Genomic DNA, 25223 nt, shown 5'->3' with positions numbered 1-25223 from the left:
ACCGCCTATAAAAGAAGTAAAGGGAGCAGTCCTTTTTTTGGGATGCTCAGAACTTTGATACAGACATACCTGACTCTGTGTCTTAATTCCTATATGAAGCAATAATTTGGCAAAGCAATATAAACTATAAGCAACTTATTTAAAAGTTGAACCTAACACTACCCACCGCCGTACACTCCACACTCCTCTCATGTACATACTACCCGCCGCCGTACACTCCGCACTCCTCTCATGTACATACTACCCACTGCCATAAACTCCGCACTCCTCTCATGTACATACTACCCACCGCCGTACACTCCACACTCCTCATGTACATACTACCCACCACCGTACACTCCGCACTCCTCTCATGTACATACTACCCACCGCTCTACACTCCGCACTCCTCTTCTACAGATACTACCCACTGCCATACACTCCACATTCCTCTTCTACAGATACTATCCACCGCTATACACTCCGCACCCCTCTCATGTACATACTACCCACCTATATACACTCCGCACCCCTCTCATGTACATATTATCCACCTATATACACTCCGCACCCCTCTCATGCAAAATACTACCCCCCACCATACACACACACACACACACACACACACACACACACACACAGCAGTCAGCGTGAGGGCAGAGGAGGGAAGTTGGCAGTGCTGTGGGGGGGCACACCATTATTTTTTATCTCTTGAATTATTTTTCCCATTATGGGGGGTGAGTGGGGCCTCATGTCTAAGTTTTGCCTAAGGCCTCACAAATTTCTAGAGCCGCCTCTGCCGGTGAGAGCCTAAGCCAGTCACTCCCACCCCCTCCACAGCTCAGCATTTCAATGAGGGCTAGATGTAAAGAGCGGAGAGCTTGTGATTGACAGTCACCAGCATTCTGCTCATGAAATACTGAGAACTGAGTGATCAATAGTGTTTGATTGATCCCTCAGTTATCAGTCTTCGCGCCGGCGGGGGACCGATGCTGCATCCACCTAGGTAACTATAATTTTTTTTTTTTTTTTGTTATCCAATACTTCTCTTTTAAAAGAACACCACCAGACTCAGCATTTCATTTGTATGCCCTCTCCATACTGGATATAGGGCAAGTATAACAGCTAGAGCTGTTTTTTTTTAATTGACACTGGGAAATGCGTTTTGTTTCTTGCCCTAGGCAAGTAAAAAAAGGGTTGTCATGTTTTACAGGATTCCACTATTTATATCAAACAACTGTAATATCTAAAATTATAAAGAAACATGTTATTAAAGGCCACGTATTGCTCTTTTTTCTTTTTTAAAGAATAGCTCAAAAATCAGAACAGGAACTAAAACAAACATTCAGATGTACTTTTTCATGTTAACTAATGTAAAAGTAATGTGTAAAGTAATTTTTTTCTCATAAGTAAAGGTTTTTTCATCAGCTCTTGCATTGTTTTCCCTGGTTTAGCCTTCATCTACATTTCACTTCAGTAGGCACCATTGCTTTTTAGTCATTATCCTGCCTCTGTAGCTTCCTGGACTGAGATGCTGCCTTATGCCGCGTACACACGATCAGAATTTCCGTCAGAAAAACCTTGGATGGTTTTTCCGACAGAATTCCGCTCAAGCTTGCCTTGCATACACACAGTCACACAAAAGTTCTCTGAACTTTCGACCGTCAAGAACGCGGTGACGTACAACTACGACGAGCCGAGAAAATGAAGTTCAACGCTTCCAAGCATGCGTCGAATTGTTTCCGAGCATGCGTAGGAATTTTGCGCGTCGGAATTGCTGCAGGCGATCGGAATTTCGATAGGAACTTTTTTCGTCAGAAAAATTGAGAACCTGCTCTCAATTTTTTGCTGAATTTCCGACCAAATTCTCACATCGGACTTTTGCTGGTGGAATTTCCGATCGTGTGTACAGGGCATAAGAGATATCATGGCCATGTTAATCCCAGTGCCTGTGCAGTTCTTGGCTATGTTCACAAAAGTCTGACATAATTCAGATCTGTGATGCAGCCTCTAAGCTTCCTGAAAAATCACATTACAGTCTGATCAATGGTGGAAAGGAGACTTCTTCCTGCAGTAAAATTGGCCCCACCCATTTTCTTTTAATTTTTAAACAGATTTAAAAAAATGTGTATACATATTGTACATACATATATACATCCACACATACATACACACTATTGGTGAATTTATACATGGAGACTAGTTAGAACCCATCAACATTTTTTCAATCAAATTGCCCGCTTTCCTTCTGTATTAATAATAAAAAAAATCCTCTGTGATCCAGTGATGGTCCGCTTTAAAGATTGAATAATGCCCTACTTCCTGTGAGCCCCAGGATTCAATATCATACCCCTTGGAGATGCTTCATCAATCTGCTGAGGGCTTAGAGGATGATGCTGCAGATAACGACAATGACATAGCATGGCAACGCTCCCTGCAGCATGCAAGACTGTCCACCACACCACCACCACAGGTAGAATAGGAAGAGAACCCAGCGCATCATGTGACTTGTCAGAAAACTGCAGGAAAAAAGGCAAGTTAGGAGGTTGGGGACCGTATTAAATTTTGGAATTAAGCTTTAAGTTACTGTATGTCTGCTAAGATCCCTCAACGAAAAGGGGGATAGAGTAAATATAAATTACAGAGTTGTGTGACTCCTCCCATCAGTATCTGTATGATCATCCTCCCTATAGTTTCACTGCTAGATCTAGCCATATGCATTAAAAGGTGTTCAATCTGATTCCTCTTGTACCAAATAGTATTATAACTGTAATGTCTGCCTTCATTTTGTAAAGCACTGCGCAAACTGTTGGCGCTATATAAATTCTGTTTAATAATAATAATTAATAATGAGGAGATACAAAACCGACCATAAAAAGTTTACTCCTCAAATTGTAATTGTAGCGATAGGATGCGTCCCTAGGCACAAACACAAAAGAGATTTGTGGTAAATATAATGGCCAGAATATGAAATTTGAAACAGTGCCTAATGTTTGGCACTTGGTGCTTGTTCAAATTCAACATATCTGCATCTAATCCAAAGAGAATACAAAGGGTGATCTCCCTGAAAATAATGGGTTACAGTCAATGAAGAGAAAAAACCCTACAGAATAATAAACACACTGACTGCATTTTTTAAAATGTTTATTAAGAGCTTTTTGTCAACCAAACACAATGTTTAAAAATAGCACGTGACAAATATTCTTGGGGGGGGGGGGGGGGGGGGGGGGGGGACATGTAATGGAAAAAAATAGTAAAGACACACAGAAGCAAAACACTCATGGCTACACAGGTGACAAAGAACACAACAAAATGTTCGGGAAAAAACAAAAGCTTTACAACAGTAGCAAGACAACCCAAGCAAATATAGATTAATGGAGCAGGACTGTCATAGGATAAAAGAAGTTTTCTGGATATTACCTACTGTGGGCCATATTGCAGAACTGACCTGTCCAGAAGTCTTCTCTCATTACCAGGAGACTATAATTTTCATTAATAATGAGGCACAAAGCAAAACCTCAGCAACTAGCTAAGATCTTTAATAAGACTAGTATATTACTAGCAGATCTTTGCCATGGTTACTGCACACGTCTATGCTATTTGCACATTATTAAATAAATCACACAGGATAGGTACCACTCAAAACTGATTTTTTTAATTTAGAGATGGGATTAGGCAGGTCACCCACCGACTCATTTCCAAGCTTTGCACATCACTTAGGTGGGTTATTACGAAAAGGTCTCACTTCTAATACCATTGGGTTCTCTAGTTTACATTACCAAAAACACAGAAGCAGGAGTGAGACAACGCTGTCTGGTTTAGGTAATAGCAGAGCAGAAGTTCACTACATGGCATCCATCTGAATTTTAAATATCAAATTTGTGTGGACCTTGGTTTTAAATGGCTAAAAACACCACAACATGTATGAATAAATATGCCTGCCCATTGTGTATTGATAAAGGTGTGTGCAAAAGATTGAATGTCCTATTTATTTTGCATGGAAAATGTGCTATACTCCCAACATAATGTTTGTTTAGCCTGTACACTGAACTACAAGGACATCTATCCACAAAAAGAAAAGAAAACACACACACTACTTTTCCCATTACCTTTAAAACGGCTCTAATAAAACTATTTACGCACACAGATAACTCAGAGTTCACTACATAAAATAATATATCACTCTCATCATGTAGTGATTATCTCCTTTTATCAGCACTGTTAGGCTAGTACTGTGGAAAAGACCAGAGCTACTAGTTCCTATCCACTAGTACACAATCCCACCCATCCACATGAATAACGGGCTTTTCCGAAAGCCAGCTTGGCACCTGATCCCATTTCAAGGTAGCAAAACATTCCTATAGCCTTTGCACCAGAGGAATTAGCCAGTTCCCTTATCAATGTCTATTCTTTTCACTGAAGATCTGTGTGGCTGGTCCCCTAAATAAAAAGGGTTAAATGGAGAAAACGGTTTAGGCCAAGAAGAACATAGCCAGGACCATGTGGTTGATTTCTGCCTGCATCTCCAGAGACTGATCTTATAAAGTATTAGGGAAAAGGATGACATCAGGACCTACAGAAGACTTTTAGGATTTTCAGATGTCAGGTCTTGGCTGGGAATGACAGAAACTGCTGAAAGCTTTGGCTGCCAGGGAAACCTGCCGAGAACATCTGTGTAACCTGGTGTGTATATCCATGAAGATCGGTCAAGCAATGGAAGAGCATTCTTGTATACTTTATGGAACAAGATCATGCTTCATCTCTAAATTTTTTTTTTTGTGGCCACAACCACACACCTTCCTAAACACTTAAGTTAGCTTCTTAAAAAAAAAAAAAAAAAAAAAAAAAAGGGGGTAAAGCAAATAATGCATTAAAGGCAAAAAATATGCTCTCATTGAACCAAAACTTATAGGAAAAAAAAGTTATGTGGTAACCAAGAATTGGGACAATTAAATCATGGCTGACCTCCTGCTTAAACTTTTGCAAGAATTCTAATTGGAGAGACATTATTACACCAGAATGCATTAAAGGCAAAAAATATGCTCTCATTGAACCAAAACTTATAGGAAAAAAAAAAGTTATGTGGTAACCAGGAATTGGGACAATTAAATCATGGCTGACCTCTTGCTTAAACTTTTGCAAGAAGTCTAATTGGAGAAACATTATTCCACCTTAGATTAAGTCTAAAATAAAAACTAAAAGTACAAATAAAAAAAATAAAGAAAATTATAAGTCTGCTTATCCTGCTTGTAGGAAGGAATGAAAGTCTAAAATATTTGTGGGGCATGTAAAAATAACATCACTAGTGAACAAAAAATAAAGCTAGAGAAGGTACCTGAGAAAATAAAATGATGAAGGCAGCCACTACTAGCCTATAAGGACTTTACACCTTCGCTTATCAATCGGGCCCGAGGTACACTGAATATTGTTCAAGCAAAGGAAAAGCATTGTTGTATACTTCATGGAACAAGATCATACTTCATGTCTGTTAAATACTTTATTATTTGTGGCCACACCTACACACCTCCCCAAAACACTGAGACTAGCTCCTACAAAAATAAGGGGTAAAACAAAGCATGAATAAAAGGCTAAGAAAAAAAGGATGCTCTCACTGCACCAAAACTTAAAGGAAAAAAAAAAAAAAAACCACAAGCTATGTGGGGCTGGGGACCTGCTTAAACTTTTGCAAGGTGTTTCTGATGTGAAAGGATTGGGCTATAAAATATTTTGCAAAACATTATTTTACCTTAAATTAAGTCTAAAAGTAAAAAATAAAAATAAAAGTACAGTAAAAAAAAAAAGAAAAAAAAAAGTCTGCTAACAAGTTCCTAAGAAAGAAAAATGCCTGTGGGGGTCTGTAAAATAACATAGGTATATCACTAGTGAAGAAATAAAGCTAGCCAAGGGATCTCATCAACTGGCAGGAATAAAAAAAAAAATAAATAAAAAAAATAAAAAAGGTGAAGGCTGCCACTACCAGCCTATAAAGACTGTGCACCCCTGCTGATCAATTAGACCCAACGTACATTGACACTCCTATCCGCACACCCTCATCTAGCCCAAATTACAGCAAGCTCCTGTGCTGAGGGTGCAAGAGCAGAACGTTTGCTTTTGCTCTAGTTTATTTCAGATGGCGGGTTGGAGTCTGGGGGAGCATTTGTGTGCTTTTACACGGGACAGTTGAATTGTTAAACCAGGACTAACAACCTCTTGCCCCAATGGGTCACACACTGGATATTCTGCTCTTTTTTTCTTGCACACAAGGATTTCTTCCTTTTGACATGTGGCTGCTTCACCCCACTTTGGCCCACTTGAGAAATGCAGGGATGTCTCGCACAGGGACGTGCCTTGTCAGGGCCTTGACTCTGAGGTTACGGTCATCAGTTAGCAGGACAACTTCTCTTCTCAGGCGTATTGGATCATCTGAAAAGAGGACAGAGAGCAAGATGAAAACATAGGACAAGAAAATTAAGAAGGGCATATGAGGTACCAGACTCAGCAGCCAAGGGAAATATGCAACAGCTTAGCAGCAAGTTCTCACAGAGAAGGAACGTGGGAGCGGAGGTCGACTGTGAAGAGGAGGGGGAAGCCTGTCACTATCTGACACTGGTAACCATCCACTGTGTTACAAACCAGAGGCCAGAACTTGTCAGTCCTAGGTCAGAATCTCTCGTATAAACAAGGACAGCTGTGGCAGGTTAATCCTATGACAGATGTTCTTGGGCAGCCCATGATGTCACTTTAATCTGCCACAATAGGACAAGGATTAAGTGGCACCACCAGGTGTTTATATATCAGCATATTAGGTCCAAGAGGTATGCATTGAGTTTTTACCTTTTTTTGATGGCATGAATTCTTTTGCACTGTCCTTGCAGTAATGCAGACAACAAGATAAGATCAAATCATCATTGTTGCCCTGGAAAATAAATACATATTAGAAATTAAAAACACTTCAAGTTTATTGTATTCCATTTCAAACCACCAACATAACAAACCTTGCATCGTTATGTCCCTCTCACATTCATCAATGCACACACCAAGGCCAAATGTATTACTAGTCAAATACCTTACGTTCATGGTTGAGGGAGGAAAAGGAAGAATCTTGATAAAGCCTGCACAAGCATGAACAGACAATACAGATTCCATGCAGAATTTAAGGTTTTGCTGTAGGGACTGAACCAAGGAGCCTATTGCGGCAAACCAAAGCATATCAAAAACGTTCACTCTTCTGCGCTGTGTGGTAAGTCCCAATGTGTTATCAGACTCTTATCTTGACATGTTAGTATATGTGGATAATGCACACCTCGCTGCCTTCCAAAGACTGGGGGAGTCCAAATGAACTGAAAGCATAGGAGGACACAGAGAGTGCATAGGCCTAGCGCATTATCCTCAATACATGTTTTATTCAATAAAAATTGAGGTGAATATACTCACAAACCAGTACTTGTGTCATAGCATTATCATAAAATCATCTGCTTAAATCCATATGCAAAAATCCACAACACTTGTAGTCACGTCATCTAACGCGCTTCAAGGTTTCCCTATTCTTCAGTGCCTTGTTTAGATGTCTCTTCGTGTTGACAAGGAACTTTACAGTCAGGATCAATGCTTTCTCCATTTAGTGCTGCTGTATATAGCTTCCAGCAGCACTAAACAGAGAAAGCGTGAAAGCGGGGGGGGAATGGCTTGTTGCAGCGCATGGAGTTAGATGTTCTGACTGCTCTCCCCCTCGAATATCCTGCCTATTATCCTGCCTGCCTTCAGATACCGCACTGCATCTGCGATATAATTACATCCCGGTATACAGCACACGTTCAGCTACACACCTACGGTGCCAGTCCCGCCCTCTGCGGACATGTCCAGAAGGGGAAGAGACTTTTTATCAGCGCCGGACCGTGACGGCCAAGATGGCGGCTGTCTACCACACTCAGCCAAGGAGGCAGCACAGAAGCTGTTTGCTAAGGCAAACTACAGGGACCCTCTGACCCCCTTGATACCAGCACCGGTAGCAGACATTCCTGATGTGAAGGAGGCGGATCCCAACTGGGTTGAACACCCCGAAGAGTCAGCCATGCGGGACACAGTGAGTACCCCTGCCCTCCTAGCCTCTCATCCTGTAGCCAGTACAACAGGAGTGGAGGACCCTGAACCCACACCCAGGGAAATCCTGGCTGCGGTGACCTCCTGCAACCTTACACACACTGACCTCTGAAGTTAAGGGTGTGAAAATGGAAATAGGTCTAGTCAGACAGGACACGCAAACGCTGAGGGAGCACACGGCTGTTCTGGAGGGCCGCATGAGCACTGCGGAGGATGATATGGCGCCATTGCAGCGTGATGTGAATCATGTGCAATCACTAACTACAGCCCACGCAGCCAAATTAGAAGACACGGAGAACAGACTGAGAAGAAAATGTCAGAGCTGTGGGAATACCGGAAAGGACTCAGGGGAAAAACCCTGTAGCCTTCATCGAGAACTGGCTTACAGAAAGGTTCGGCCCAGAATAATTTTTCCGCATGTTCGCAGTGGAACGGGCCCACAGGGTGCCTGCAAGGCCTCCACGCCCTGGTGAACCACCCAGACCGTTCCTGTTAAAACTACTGAACATTATAGATAGAGATGCTAGCCTACACTTGGCCCGTACCAAAGGAGAGGCGATGAAAATTGATAATGTCTGGATATCATTCTACCCTGACTTTTCAGCTGAACTACAACATCGGAGGGTGAAATTCACAGAGGTTTAGAAATGTTTACGCCGCTTTGATGTCACCTAAGCCGGCACGATTGTGGGTGGCTGCAAACAACGAAACCCACTTCTTTAACAAACTGAATGCTGCCTCTGAATGGCTGGATCCCATGGAGCATACCTTACGCAGGCAGGCGGCGACCTGAATGTCAGCTTATTCCTGCCCAGTTGGGCTGTATTGCTAATCTGAATATTCTTTCCTGCATCATTGGCTTTTACTACTGCAAGGCGGTAAAGAACTTCTGTTTTCCTGTTTAATATACTGCCACTATTGATAGTGGAACTGCAAGCTCCTTTGGAACTCTGGATCACCCAGAGACATTGGGGCCCCCATTTGTATCTGTCCCGCGAGGACGCTTAAAGTTCTTTCTCCCAAGTTTTGTAGGGACTGTGGCTCCAAGTTCAGGTTTGGTTGAGCTACCTATTCTTACGGATGAGCTATAGCCAGCTATGCTGAGCCTCTCAATGGCCGATCGTAGTGTATGTTCTCCACATTTATATTATGACTGCCTATATATGTGACATTTTATCCTGTTATATGATATCCCTGGGGGTACACCCCTGCTCTACTCAGTTTGGGCCCGTGGAAGGTCCTGGACCTCAGACCGTCATTACTGTTACAAATACTTATGCCTCAGTGTTACCTTGTCCTAGATGACCCGGGTGTGGGAAGTATTCTTCCCTCATCTGGGCCAAAGAACAAAGTCAGTCTTTATGGCGGTTAGATAAGACTTGCTGTCCTGGAATGTGCGGGGGTTGAATGATGGTGTGAAACGGGTGGCACTGTTCTCCACTCTAAAGCCATATCCCAACGCGGTGATGTGTTGACCCAGGAAACCCACCTTCAACCTAATGCCCTGTTGCTGCTCAGGCACCAGAGTTTTTTTGACACCAACACTGCTTATTCCAGAGGGGTCAGCAAAAAATGTTCCCTTTCACTTGATCCAATTCCATGTGGATGACCAAGAAAGGTATATCTTTCTGCTGTGTAAAATTGCTGTGGTAGTATGCATTATAGCCAATATATATATATATTCCTCCACCCTTCTCTCCAGACTGCTTGAGATGACTGTCGCAATTCATGGCACCACAATCCAATGTGCCTATATGGGCAATGGGAGGTTTTAATAATCTTCTGGATAAAAGCAAAGACAAATTTATATCAGGTGGGGATGGGATTACCGATCCAGCGGGCCCTACTCCATTTGCTAGACTGATCCCAGAGCTGGGGCTATGTGATGTGTGGAGGAATAAATTCCCTGACTGAAAACGTTACTCTTGTTACTCTGCTTGCCACAAGGGACTATCCTGTATAGACTACTGCTTTAGTAACTCAATGGCGCTGTCTATGATACAAATGGCAGAATACCTTCTACAAACTATCTCTGATCACTCACCACTAAGAACACAAATTGCTGTTCCGGGTAACTCTGGTCCCAAGTTATGGAAGGTTAACCCCATCTGGTTTAATCTCTTCCCACCCACAGACCCACTCACAATGGGGATCAAATCCTTCCTCTACTATAAGGGTACGATGTTCCTTGGGGTGGTTTGGGATGGCCTTAAGGCACATGTCCGTGGGCTTATGATCAAACAAATCTTCATTAAAATGGCCACTAAGGAAGCACGTAAACCGGAGGAACGGTATATTAAGAATCCTTCACCTGCCTCGGAACGTAGTTGGTTGGCTGCCCAATCTCTACACCAACAAGTCATCCTTACAACTGCTGAGAACAAACGGTTCTTTACACAACGGAAGTACTTTGAAGAAGGGGAGAACACTGGGCATGTACTAGCAGTAACAGCTCGGTCACAACAGGGAGAATCACATATAGAAACTATCCAGGACTCTGCAGGGAACAAGGTTCGGGATGTAGCTCAAATCTTAGACGTCTTCAGCATCTTTTTTAAAGAGCTGTACGCCTCTAAGGTTAGCCCCACGGAGGAAGAACTGGTGCAATTTGTGGATCAGTGTACTCTTCCATCCTTATCTACAGAGGGCCGTAGATTACTCAATGAACCGATTACAATTGAGGAACTGACTGAAGCAGTGGCCGCTATGGCCAACAGTAAATCCCCAGGGACTGATGGACTACCTGCAGAAACGATGCAGTGAATCTCTCTTGCCCACACTTCTGGAGACTCTGAATGATGCTCTTGGGAGAGGGTCTTTGCCTGTGTCTATGAGGGAAGCTATAATTGTTGTATTGCCAAAACCGGGGAAGGACCCCTTATTGCCTGACTTCTATAGGCCAATATCGTTAATAAACACAGATATTAAACTACTGGCCAGGGTACTTGCCACTCGTCTAGCGAAAGTGGTATCGGGACTCATATACCTTGACCAATCAGGCTTCATACCTGTACAATCAATGGCACCAAATATTAGACAACTCTTTCTAAATATACAGGTTCTGGTTGACAACCCGGGCAACAGGGCTGTGTTCTCGCTCGATGCTGCCAAAGCTTTTGACAGCATTGAGTGGAGATACCTATGGGCTGTATTGCATAAGTTTAGAGCTGGGAAGACCTGTCTTGCATGGATTCAGCTGCTTTATACAGCTCTCAGTGCGAGAATACGCATTAATTGGGGTACTCTCAGGAAGACCTGTCTTGCATGGATTCAGCTGCTTTATGCAGCTCTCAGTGCGAGAATACACATTAATGGGGTACTCTCGGAATCTTTTCCCTGCACCGTGGAACCAGACAGGGGTGTCAATTGTCCCCTCTGCTCTTCGCCTTGGCGCTGGAACCTCTGTAGGCAATGGTGAGAGTTTCTCCAGCCATAGTGGGATTTCATAGGGGTGAGAGGGTAGACAAACTCTCCCTATATGCTGATGACACCGTAATATACCTAGGGGACACAGCAGGATCCCTGGAGGCTGCCATGCGACTTGTAGACAAATTTGGTCAACACTCAGGATTTGCCATTAATTGCCACAAATCCTTACTGATGCAGTTGGACCCTTTGCAGGCAGCCCTTCCTCCTAAAGAATCCCAGGTCGAAGTGGTTAAGTCCTTTATATATTTAGGGGTACAGGTGACAGGGGATGTAGGAGACTATGTCACATTGAATATTAAACCTATCTTGCAGAAATTTAGGCAAAAGTACTCTAGTTAGTGCAAGCTGTCACTGGCAGAGCTAACCTCATCAAAATGGTATGGCCTCCCCAGTTGCTGTACATTCTCCACAACGCTCCCGTGTGGATCCCTCAATATTGGTTCGCCTGCATTGACTCTCAATATAGAGAGCTGATCTGGAAATATGGAGTTGCTAGGGTTAAACTGGCTACGTTACAATACCCCAAAGCCCAGGGGGGACTGGCGGTACCTCATTCTTTTACATACTTTCTGGCCGCCCGTGTTGCAGCACCTGGCTGGGTGGGATCTCACATTGGTGGCTGACCCCTCCAGGACATTGCTGATTAAATCCTTATTGGAGTTTTCCGCTTTGTCTCAGCTGCAAATGGGCCTGCCAGAAATGCCCGGTCGATGCCCTACAATCCAACTCCTAGAGAAACATTGGGTAGAAATAAAGCATAGATTAGGTGTCACAGGGTTTTTTTTTTACTGATACCCCTCCGTCATGCTCTCAGGGCAGGACATCAACGTTTCAGGTAGAGGATTCCAAATATTTTATGGATATTCTCTCCACCTCTGACAAGAAGCAGATTATATTTAAAATAAATGCATTTCAATTGATGTATATACAAGCCCCGGTTTTGCTGCCCCGTAGAGGAAATGGGTGGCAGATGTCGGCCCTATAGATGGGGATACTTGGGAACAGATTCTAGCGGCTGGTCCACTTGTGTCAGTATCAGCGGCCCATAAATTGTCTCACCTGTTAATTCATCACCGCGTGTATCGCACGCTGATACAGCTACAAAAATGGGGTAGACGGGATTCGCCCATATGCCCGAAGTGTCAAATACACCAAGAAACACTTATACACATGTTATGGAGATGCCCAAAACTAGTCAAATATTGGCAGGAAGTCATCCAAACTATAAACAATATATTTAAGGTTCAACTTGATTTTACTCTGGTTACGTGCATTCTAGGTGGACTGACAGAAGAACTTTACTCCCCAACTACTTATACGGCCCTGGTTAGATTACTCTATCGAGCGAGAAAACTGATAGCAAGATATTGGTTATCCTCGAATATACCTACCTGTCAGCAGTGACTACAACAGGTTAACAATATATTGAGAAGGGAAAAGAATAAATACCTTTACAGAAATACCCCTAATAAAATGTAAAAAAAATTTGGAGGGAGTGGCTGGAGACTCCAGGGGTGGCTCCCCCTCAGCTCATACTTACTAGACTACTTCAAACTTGAGAGCGTCATGTCCGGCTCTAAATGAGGTGTCAAATGGACATTGGTAGATTGGTGCGATATGTATTTAGGTACAGAGGAGATACATACACTGGAAGAGTTTAGGGGGGGGAGGGAAGGAAACAAAAAATAGAAAATTCCTTTTATTGTTATAAGTGATGTTTATGTTTGTTTGGATCTTACTGTTATTCTACCCATGGTGCAGGATCCACTGTCAAATTGGTGTGGACTCTATGCTAACAATTTAATACTTTATGAGACGAAATCGAATCTTTGATTATTTACCCATTTAGTATGGAGTCTATACTTGATTGTGTTTTCTACCTTTGTCTTTGCACAATAAAATCTTTTATTGATAAAAAAAAAAAACAAACAAAAAACCCCCCCAAAAAACAGAGAAAGCACGGATCCTGACTGAAAAGCTCCTTGTCTACACTAAGAGACATCTAAACAAGGCTCTGAAGAAGAGGGAAACCTTGAAACGCATTAGCCGATGGGACAAGTGTTGTGGATTTTCGCATATGGATTTAAGTGGATGATTTTATGATACTGCTATGACACAAGTACTGGTTTATGAGTATATTCACCTCCATTTTTAATAAATAAAACATGTATTGAGGATAATGCGCTAGGCCTATGTGCCCACTGTGTCCTCCCGTGCTTTCTTGCTGCAAACCAAAGTATTAACCAATAAGCCCCTTGTAAGGTAAAATATTTTTTTCAAAGTGTATAAACCACTCGTTTTTCACTTTGTGCTAGTTAAAAACTATCTCAGAGTGCACAGGCCACATGATGGCTAACTGGTTAATATTTATAGGTTTCAGCATTAGTCTCCAGTTCAATTCTCTCCAGGGACATCTTCTGCATGGAATTTTTATTTTCTGCCTTGCTTAAACAGGGTTCCTCAACAATTAAACACACATTGGGTTGTTAACTATCTTTCCCGCAAATCTACTCTACACAAGTGTGCTTGTATCACAATGGTAAGGACAACACAGGCAGTAAGTTCATGTGGTTAAGGACTGCTATGAAAGGTCTATTTATTCTATAAAGCACTCTGCAAAATACTGTTCCTAAATTAATATAAGAAATAAATAATAGCAAACAGAAGAAGCCACAGGAGTAAGCAGAGGTCAAAACAGACTGTATTCCATTACATAGGAGATAAAGGTCAGTCAGAAAAATCTAAGAACGATGGTACCTTCTGCCCAGAAATGTCCTCACTGCGAAAGGCGATAGACTCCAGCTCATTGCCACGACTTGTAAGCGCTCGCAGATTGGGGTCTCGAGACTCAAACCTCTGCTCCAGAAACTGGATGGCTTTCTTTGCTTTCTCCTGAAGTGAGCGAGTATTTCCAGCACTGCGTTGATCAAATTCCTGTCCTTTGGCAAGACCATCCAGCTCATGGATAACTGCAAAACAAAAATATGCCAATAGCAGACAAGGGTATCAGAGGAAAAAAAAATGGAAACCATAAGAATACATAAAAGAGACAGGTTATGAGTATGAACGCCTAAGTTAAGATCCACCATTTCATATATCTTATTATAAGAACTGTACCAAAGCAGGCCAGAAGCTTCAAACTTCATTATCAAAGAGTGTACTTGGAATAAATTAAAGGTGCCCTTACAGTGCCTTGAAAAAGTATTCATATTCCTTGAAATTTTCTACATTTAGTCATGTTACATAAAACAAAAACATAGCTGTGCTCTTGAGCGTCTGTGGCATAAGACTAAGGCCCCTTTCACACCGGGGCAGTGGGGGCGTCGGCAGTAAAACAGCGCTATTTTTAGCGTCGTTTTTGTGGCTGTATTCGGCCGCTAGCGGTGCGGTTTTAACCCCCGCTGGCGGCCGAAAAATGGTTAAAACCGCTCGTACAGCGCAGCTATAGCCGCGGTATTGCCGTGGTATAGCCGTGCTGTCCCATTGATTTCAATGGGCAGGAGCGGTTTAGGAGCGGTGAACAAACCGCTCCTTCACCGCTCCAAAGATGCGGCTCGCAGGACTTTTTTTACCGTCCTGCCAGCGCACCGCTTCAGTGTGAAAGCCCTCGGGCTTTCACACTGAAAAAACAGCGGAGGCTGTTTAGGGGCGGTTTTCAGGCGGTATTTTTAGCGCAATAACGCCTGCAAACCGCCCCAGTGTGAAAGGGGCCTAAGTCTCTCAAAGACTTCAACCAATGCAAATCTGCTCTCTACAAATACACTTCTTGCCTCCACACTGCCAAGCAGACCTATTTTACCACTCTTATTAACAGCTTCTCATCCAGTCCCCGTCGACTCTTCTCTACCTTCAACTCTCCACTTCGTCCTCCACTACCTCCCCCCACTAACTCACTCACTGCCCAGGAGATTGCTAATCACTTCAAAAATAAGATTGACACAATTCGTGATGAACCCTACAGGTCTCTCCCCCAGTTAACACCTTATGTCAACAGGTTCAATTGACACTCCCCTTATTCAAACCTGCTACTATAGACAAAGTTGCTAAACTAATTTCTAACACCCACCTAACCACCTGTCCCCTGGATCCTATTCCCTCTCAAATACCACGGTCACCCTCTTACTCTATCCTACACTCTCTAACCCACATCTTCAATCTCTCCCTCTCTTCCGGCATCTTCCCCAATGCTTTAAAACATGCACTGCTCACCCCCATACTTAAAAAGCCGTCCTTGGACCCTACCAATCTTAATCTACGCCCCATCTCCTTGCTCCACTTTTCTTCTAAAATCCTTGAATGCCCGGTCTACAACCAACTGAGTAACCACCTCGAAGAATAACCTTCTTAAACCCCTTTAGTCTGGATTAAGCCCTCAACACTCAGCAGAAACTGGTCTTCTAAAACTCACAAATGATTTACTAACTGCAAAAACCAACGGACACTATTCTGTACTCCCACTACTGGACCTTTCGGCTGCCTTTGATACGGTTGACCTCCTCCTCAAAAAAACTTTACTCCCTCGGTCTCCGCGATGGCGCTCTTCAGTGGCTCTCATCCTACCTATCCCAACACACCCTTCAGTGTCACTTACAATTCTACTTCCTCCTCTCCTCTTCTCTTCTCCATCGGTGTCCTCCAAGGTTTTGTTCTTGGACCTCTCCTATTTTCAATCTACACCTCTTTCCTTGGTCAGCTGATAGCCTCACACGGCTTTTAATATCATTGCTATGCTGATGACACACAAATCTATCTCTCCGCCCTGGAACTCACTCCATCAGACTCCTCACGCATCATTAACTTACTAACAGACATATCTGTCTGGATGTCACACCACTTCCTCAAACTCAACTTGTCCAAAACCGAACTCATAATATTTCCTCCCCCACGTGCCTCTTCTGACTTCACAACCATGCACCAATCCCCACATGCCAGAGTGCTAGGTGTTATGCTGGACTCTGAACTCTCCTTTTGGCCCACATCCAATCCCTTTCCAAAGCTTGCTGCCTCCACCTCCGCAACATCTCCAAACTACATGCCTTCCTAACCAATAAAACCACAAAGCTCCTGATTCACTCCTTGGTTATCTCTCGCCTTGACTACTGCAACTCTCTCCTCACTGGCTCACCTTTAAGTAGACTATCCCCCCTTCAGTCCATCATGAATGCTGCTGCCAATTCACCTTACAAACCACTCAGCATCTGCTACCCCTCTCTGCCAATCCCTCCATTGGCTGCCACTCGCCCAAATTAAATTTAAAATACTAACAATAAGTTACAAAGCCATCCACAACTCTGCCCCCAGCTACATCACTAGCCTAGTCTCAAAATACCAACCTAATCGTCCTCTTCGTTCCTCCCAAGACCTCCTGCTATCTAGCTCCCTCATCGCCTCCTCCCATATCTGCCTCCAAGACTTTTCCCGAGCCTCTGCTATCCTCTGGAATACCCTGCCCCCCCCCCCCCCCGAGTCAATAGTTTATAGAACCAAATTTCACTACAATTACAGCTGCAAATCTTTTTGGTGATGTCTCTACCAGCTTTGCATATCTAGAGAGTGATATTTTTGCCCATTTTTTGCAAAACAGCTCAAGCTCTGTCAGATTGGATGGAAAACAAGTCTTGTCACAAATTCTCAATTGAATTTAGGTCTGGACTTTAACTGAACCATTCTAACACATGAATATGCTTTGATCTAAACCATTCCATTGGAGCTCTGGCTGTATGTTTAGGGTTGTTGTCCTGCTGGAAGGTGAACCTTGTCCCAGTCTCAAGTCTTTGGCCTACTCCAACAGTTTATCTTCTAAGATTGCCCTGTATTTGGCTCCATCCATCTTACCATCAACTCTGACCAGCTTCCCTGTCCCTGCTGAAGAAAAGCATCCCCACATGATGGTGCCACCACCATGTTTCACAATGGGGATGGTGTGTTCAGGGTGATGTGCAGTTTTAGTTTCCTGTCACACATAGCATTTTGCTTTTAGGCCAAAAAGTTCAATTTTGGTCTCATCTGACCAGAGGACCTTCTTCCACGTGTCCCCCACGTGGTTTCTCACAAACTGCAAATGGGACTTCTTATGGCTTTCTTTCAGCAATGGCTTTCTTCTTGCCACTCTTCCATAAAGGCCAGATTTGTGGAGTGCATGACTAATAGTTGTCCTGTGGACAGATTCTCCCACCTAAATTGTGGATATCTGCAGCTCCTCCAGAGTTACCATGGGCCTCTTGGCTGCTTCTGATTAATGCTCTCCTTGTCCAGCCTGTCAGTTTAGGTGGACGGTCATGTCTTGGTATATTTGCAGTTGTGTACTCTTTCCATTTTCGGATGATGGATTGAACAGTGCTCCGTGAGATGTTCAAAGCTTGGGATTTTTTTTTTATAACTTAACCCTGATTTAAACTTCTCCACAACTTTATCCCTGGCCTGTCTGGTGTGTTCCTTGGCCTTCATGATGCCGTTTGTGCACTAAGGTTCTTTAGCAAACCTCTGAGGGCTTCACGGAACAATTGTATTTATGCTGAGATTAAGTTACACACAGGTGAACTCTATTTTAGGGCTGCAACTAACGATTATTTTCATAATCGATTAGTTGGCCGATTATTGTTTCGATTAATCGGTTAATAACCTTAAAAGAAAGTGTGGTGTATAATTTAGTTAATATGTAAAGTTTAAAAAAAAGGCAATTTATTCCTAAATATCTTTATACGCAGGGGTAAATATAAATAACCAACTATATGGTTAGGGAGTAAAATCTTTAATCCTCTCTGAGAACAGACAGAAGAGATATACTCTATATACTATTAGAGGTTGAATCTGGTAAATATCAGACTCAGATCAAATTTTTTTATTTCAAGAAAAAAGAAATTCTAGACTGTTCTGCAGATTTTCAAACAGAACTGTAATATTACATGCTTTTCTGCATCTTCTCCATTAAAGTATATTGAACCAAAAAAGCACCCTTTCCAAATACACAGCAGCTGAAAAAAGCATAGATATGAACGTTAAATGAACTGTAGTGCATTTCTGCAAAAACGCACCAAAAAACACATAGGTGGGAACCAGGCCTAAGACATTTAGTAACATAATGGAGTTAAAAATAAAAAAATAGCCCTTTGTTTTTTTACTGTGCAACATTGAAAGTAATATTTACAGTAGAGATTTTTTGCTCTTTTTGTACTATATAGGGCTAATTTTAGCTTTTTTAACCCCATTATGTTACTGGCCGATTAATCGATTATGAAAATAGTAATCAATTAATTTCATAATCGATTAGTTGTTTCGGCTCTACTCTATTTACTAATTAGGTGACTTCTGAAGGCAATTGGTTCCACTAGATTTTAGTTAGGGGTATCAGAGTAAAAAAAGGCTGAATACAAATGCACGCCACACTTTTCAGATATTTGTAAATAATTTTGAAAACCATTTATCATTTTTCCTCTACTTCACAATTATGTGCCACTTTGTGTTGGTCCATCACAAAATCCCAATAAAATACATTCACGTTTTTAGTTGTAACATGACAAAATGTGGAAAATTTGTATGAATACTTTTTCAAAGCACTGTATATCTGATAATCTGAATATCAGGTATCAGATAAATGCTTATAAAAATATCAGTCAGACGTGGGTCTTCTCTGCCTGACTGGTAATACTGCATCGTGGAACAGTCAAAATAATGGATACACTAACAGGTCCCCCCCTCATCATATGCCTTGGTGTGCCATCACTTGATGGGCAATAAGTGTTATTTTGTGAAAAAAAAAATGTAAACAATAATAGACCATGTATTATATACTCTGTATTATATATTTGTACATACACACAGAGTGGGCACTTTATTGGGGGAATATGCTTTGCAATACAAACTGGCAAACAAACCATGTGGCTGCAACTCTGCAAGTAAAACACACAGATACAATAAGGTCAATGAGTGCAGCTCTTTGAATAAACATCAGAATGGGGAACATGGGTGATCTTAGCAACTGCATTTGTGGAATGATTGCAGGTGCCAGTCATTGTGGTTACAGAATCTCAGAAACTGCCTATCTTCTAAGATGTTCATGCAGCTTCTGGGGCTGCCTTTCTCAAATAGGGTTCCTCCACAGGTTTCTAGGGGTTCCATGAGCTGTGCCTGATTAATCTCCTATTTGATGATCCCTGCATAGTTCTGGGTCTAAGGCCATTGTTCCAAACAAGCAGCATAACACCAGAATTACACCTTTTAGCTATCAGGAAGGGTTCATTCTGACCAAGACCGTAAGAGGGCATTCTACCTACTTAACACCATTTTTTACGGAGCATTTTCCCCACTGAGCACCAGTGAATTGGTTTAACAAAGGATTCCCAGAGACCCAGGAAATATTTCAAGGATTCCTCTGGGATAAAAAAAGGCTGAGAAAGGCTTCTCTAGAGGTTAATATTGATTTGTAGAACATCCCATGTGCGGCAAATTTGTGAGTGAAAATGCATCGTTAATGGCAGGGGTCAAACGAAAATTACCAGACTTGGGTTATAGACTCGTACCTTCAGGTGATTGGACACTGGCAAAACTTTTGGAGACACGCCTCTTGGCACTTTTCCTATAACTCTACCCCACTCTGAGTCCTCAGTACTGTACTCCAAGATATGGAATTTGCAGGTAAATCAAAATTTCTCTTATATTAATCATGCAGTACAGGACACAGGCAAAATATTCTTAGATCCTGGGATGTTCCCAAGCAATGAATGAGAGATAAGGGCATAAATGGCAAACAGAACTGTGCCAACAGGCCCAGCAACGATGACAACGGTCAAAAAGACTCAACTTCAGTGTGCTTCTGCAAGAACCTTGAAGCCGAAAGATGCATTCACAGATTTGACATCCACCTGGTAGAACTTATGAAACAGTATGAACAGAGGACCAGGTGGAAACCTTACACAGCTGGGCTACAGAGGCCTGGTGCCAAAATGCCCAAGAAACTCCCGCCGTTCAGGTGGAGTAGGCACATAAAAGCCCAGGAGATTTATCCTTGAAAGTGTAAGCTCTAGCGATTGGATTTCTCATCTATCTTGTGAGGGTTGACTTGGGAAGAAAGACTGGTCTTGGGTATAAACCAACTTTGTCTTTATGAAGTATGGGGAACAGTTCCTAACAAGAGAGCCGCCAACTCAGACATGTTTGACAGGCATAATAGCAGCCAAAAAGTCTAATTTGTGGGAAAGGTCATCTAAGGGAGTATCCCCGATGGGTTCAAGGGTGGTTTCTGTTTCGGCACGGCAGCGAGAACAAGCTAAAAATCCCAAGGAAGCAGAGGGTGATGCAATAGGGGCAGTACCGTGAAGAAACCAGCATTCTTACAAATAATAATAATAATGCTGAAACCTGTCCCCTCAGAGTGCTTAAAGTGATATTAAATGTATTTTTTTCGATTTTAAAAATAAATAGCTATACTTACCTGATCTGTGTAATGGTTTTGCACAGAGCAGCCCCAATTCTCCTCTTCTCGGGTCCCCCGCCGAAGCTCCTGGCCCCTACTCCTCTCAGAGCGCTCCCATAGCAAGCCGCTTGCTATGGGGGCAATCGTGTGTGCTCTCTGTGTGTCATTAAGAACGCGATCGGGCTTGGGTGAGTATTAGGGAAGAGCTGCATACTGAAGTTTTTTTACCTTCATGCATAGAAACGACTATCGTTTACAAGCAGGATGGAATAGAGGGCCCTGAGACAGCAGATCTTGCCATGGTTGGGAAAAGGCCAAGGGATGCCTGCTAGTAGTTTGAGTATGTCTGTGTACTAGGTTTTTCTGGGCCAATTCAATGCAATGGGAAACACCACTTTCCTCTCTTGCTCTCTCGCTTGGAGGAAATGAGGCAGAACTTGCACTGGAGAGAAGGCATAGCTTAGTCTGAACTAAGACCAGGGAATCATTAAGGCATCCAAGGCCAGTGCGAAAGGATCCTTGGTAATGGCTACAAACAGAGGTAGTTTGTTGTTGAATCTGGAGTCTAGGATGTCTACATCTTGAGTCCCCCAATGCTGACAAATCAGACTGAAGACATCTGGGTGAAGATGGACCACTGGAACATAAACTACTCTATGGATGTGGACTACAGCGATGGCTGGACAGTTTCCATGAGATCATCTGCTTTGCGTCCTTCAAAGTTGTAAGTTTACTGGTGCCCACTTGGTGGTTGGTGTAAGCCACAGCCCTGGTATTATCTGAGTGCTCCCTGATTCAGGGTCCTTGCAGAAGACAAAATGTCCAATGCTGCAGAGCCATTTAGGGATACTTCCCTATTGTTAAAGCTGGGCTGGAGATCCACCAGAGTAGGAAATTCCTTGCTTGGCAAGACAGGAGTATGGGTAAGGTCAATAGAAAGAGTATGCTTGCTCCAAGTCAACAAGATTTTGTGTTGGAGAAGTATTGAATGAAAATGGGCAAATGCTACAGCCTCAAAAGGAGGCTATCATAAGGTCGAAAACACACACACACAGAATCTTGCTGTGAATGTCACTTTGACCTCAATTCCTCAAAATGTGAGATCTGATAAATAAATATATATATATATATATATATATATATATATATATATATATATATATATATATATATATGCATACATACATATACATTTGGATGTGTGCAAGACAAGACCCAAGTATTCCAGGCGAAGCTTTTTTAAATCGTTCACCCAGCTAAAAGCCTGGAGCATTTGAATTGTAATGTGGATGTTTGTCAACAGCTGGAAGGGAGACAAGCCATTCAAGAAAATTTTGTCTTGATAACCTGTAACTTACTGTAGATGCCATGAGTTCTGAGAGCAAGAAGGGGTGCTAGGACCTTTGTGATTATTTTGGGAGCAGAAAATAGGCCAAAGAACAGTGGGACAAACTGGAAATGACTGTCTGCCACTGCAAAACGCAGAAAGCGCCGATGAGGCATATAAATGAAAATATGCAGTTAGCCATCTTGGATGTCTATGGATGCTAAGTACTCCGCTTGTCTCAGAGATTCTGATCTTGCTGATTTCATGCAAAATTTTGGAATTTAACCACTTCAATACAGGGCAATTATACACCTTCCTGCCCAGACCAATTTTCAGCTTTCAGCGCTGTTGCACTTTGAATGACAATTGCGCGGTCATGCTACACTGTACAGAAACTACATTTTTATTATTTTGTTCCCACAAATAGAGCTTTCTTTTGGTGGTATTTGATCACCTTGGGGATTTTTATTTTCTGCTAAACAAATAAAAAAAGACCGAAAATTTTGAAAAAAATTGTTTTGTTTCAGATACAAACTTTGTAAATAATTAAATTTTCTCCCTCACTGATGGGGCAGCACTGATGGGCATCGATGAGGTGGCACCAATGAGGTGGCACTGATGGGCACTGATAGGCATTGGGCACTGATCAACGGCTCTTCCTGTTTACTTCGTGATCAGCCGTGATTGGACACGGTTGATCACGTGGTATAGAGTCTCCGTCAGAGACTCTTTACTGAGATCGTAGTTGCGGTGTGTCAGACTGACACACCGCAACAACGATCGCCGCGATGCGCGCCCCTGGGGGCGCACAGCGGCTTAATATCCTGAAGATGTAATTTGACACCCAGTCAGGATATTGAAACCACTTTGCCGCTTTCATTTTGCTATATGGAGGGTGGCAAGTGGTTAAAGCTAGGGAAAGTTGATGAATTTTTAAGTCCAGAATAGTCCGCATACCCCATTGGGCTTTAGTACTGTGAACAGGTTCCTTTGAACTTGTTAGAGAAGTGGTCTAGGATGTCTGTGACCCGGAAAGATGCAAACTGTAATATAACTCTTATGCCCCATACACACGGTCGGATTTTCCGATGGAAAATGTGTGATAGGACCTTGTTCTCGGAAATTCCGACCATGTGTAGGCTCCATCACACATTTTCCATCGGATTTTCCGACACACAAAGTTTGAGAGCAGGATATAAAATTTTCCGACAACAAAATCCGTTGTTGGAAATTCCGATCGTGTGTACACAAATCCGACGGACAAAGTGCCACGCATGCTCAGAATAAATAAAGAGATGAAAGCTATTGGCCACTGCCCGGTTTATAGTCCCGACGTACGAGTTTTACGTCACCGCGTTCAGAACGATCGGATTTTCCGACAACTTTGTGTGACCGTGTGTATGCAAGACAAGTTTGAGCCAATATCCATCAGAAAAAAAACCTAGGATTTTGTTGTCGGAATGTCCGATCAATGTCTGACCGTGTGTACGGGGCATTAGGAGTGAGTGTGTCCCTTCACTGGGAACAGGGCTTTGGGGAAGACCTGCTGGGCTTTGAGGCCCAAGTCCTGTGCTGAAAGGAAGGGCTGAACAGAAGTCTGGAAGTCTGGGTATAGAAATTTGAATGAATCTTTAATGAATGTGTCATGTGCTTCCCCAGACATCTTCCTTGAAAATGTGGTGTCTTTTACAGGCAGCTTCAGCTGCCCAGACTTTTAGCCACATAATTCTACAAATATGAATGGAGATAGGTGCCATTCTGGAAATTTGTCTCATGACATGGCATACACACACAGTGCCGCTCTTCCTGGCCGTGCCTGCATAGTATAGTAGTACCCATCAACTTTTATTGGCCTCCAATGTGCAGATGCGGCCAAAAAGAAGAGGATGTGGGCATCAGATCTGAATAAGTATGCATCTGTGACAGGTCAGCGGAAAAGGGCAAAAAGTTTGAGGCCTCATGTACACTGCTACTGCTAAACGGACGTTTAGGTTTCAAGTACATGGGATGTTGTTCAACCCCTCCTTAACGATTTAACTTGACAGCTAGAAAACAGCATAAAAAAAAAAACAGCCGTTCAGCCGCGTTTACATGCCGCGTTTGCGTCTAGAAGCGTTTGTTAAAATGAAAAACGCCTGTAACTGAAATGAGTTACCGCGTTTACAAGCTGTTAGAGGCATTTGGCGTTTCAAATGCCTCTGAGCCCATTTTTTTGCGTTCCAAAAAAGCTTCTAAACTCAACTGCCTAGAAACGACTATAAACGACCCTGTGTACATGTACTGATAAGATAACAGAGGAGAGTTCAGGGGCAGCTGAAAAAAAATGCCCAACTGCTCCTAAACGTCCGTTTACCAGCAGCAGTGTACATGAGGCCTAAGGAGCAGTTGCGCATTTTTTTTTTTAACAGTTTAGAGGCTTATTTTGGAACGCAAAAAAATGGGTTCAGAAGCTGAGTTTAGAAGCATTTCAAGCGCCAAACGCTTCTAAGCGCGGCAACTCGCGTTTAGTTTACAGGCATTTTTAATTTTTGGCTATTTTTTTTTTTTATAAAAAAATACATTTTTTAAAACGCTTCTAAACGCAAACGCGACATGTAAACGTGGCAAAGCGGACGTTTTAAACGTGGGTTACTATCTGTCAAGTTAAATCATTCAGGAGAGGGTGTAAAAACGTCCTGTGTACATGAAACCTAAGAGCCGGCACTCTTAGGGCACTCTTAGAAGCGGCACGACTTGCAGGTCGCCTCACCGAGGCGACCTGCACACGACTGCCACGGCGACTTGCGTATAGAAGTCTATGCAAGTCGCCCCCAAAGTAGTACAGGAACCTTTCTTCTAAGTCGGAGCGACTTGTGTCGCTCCGATTAGAACTGTTCCATTGTACAGAATGGGAGGCGACTTGTCAGGCGGCTAGGTCGCCTGACAAGTCGCCCCCGTGTGAACCGGCTCTAAGTCTATGGGTCTCCACAGCGCAGG

At 42.8% G+C, this 25223-nt stretch overlaps 1 protein-coding gene across 1 annotated transcript in view; it reads right to left on the bottom strand.

The window, feature by feature from the left end:
* Positions 1–3205: 3205 nt before the first annotated feature.
* Positions 3206–25223, bottom strand: part of SMG6 (SMG6 nonsense mediated mRNA decay factor) — a 507574-nt gene continuing 485556 nt past the window's right edge. The window contains 3 exon segments of the mRNA XM_073616608.1: positions 3206–6402; positions 6814–6895; positions 14266–14477. Coding sequence (XP_073472709.1) covers positions 6272–6402; positions 6814–6895; positions 14266–14477 — 425 coding nt within the window. The 3' untranslated portion in view covers positions 3206–6271.

Source organism: Aquarana catesbeiana, linkage group LG02 (assembly GCF_042186555.1).
Source record: "Aquarana catesbeiana isolate 2022-GZ linkage group LG02, ASM4218655v1, whole genome shotgun sequence".
NCBI classification, from domain to species: Eukaryota; Metazoa; Chordata; class Amphibia; order Anura; family Ranidae; genus Aquarana; species Aquarana catesbeiana.
The sequence above is the reverse complement of the archived record's forward strand: the minus strand, read 5'-3'. Positions and strand labels throughout refer to the sequence as shown.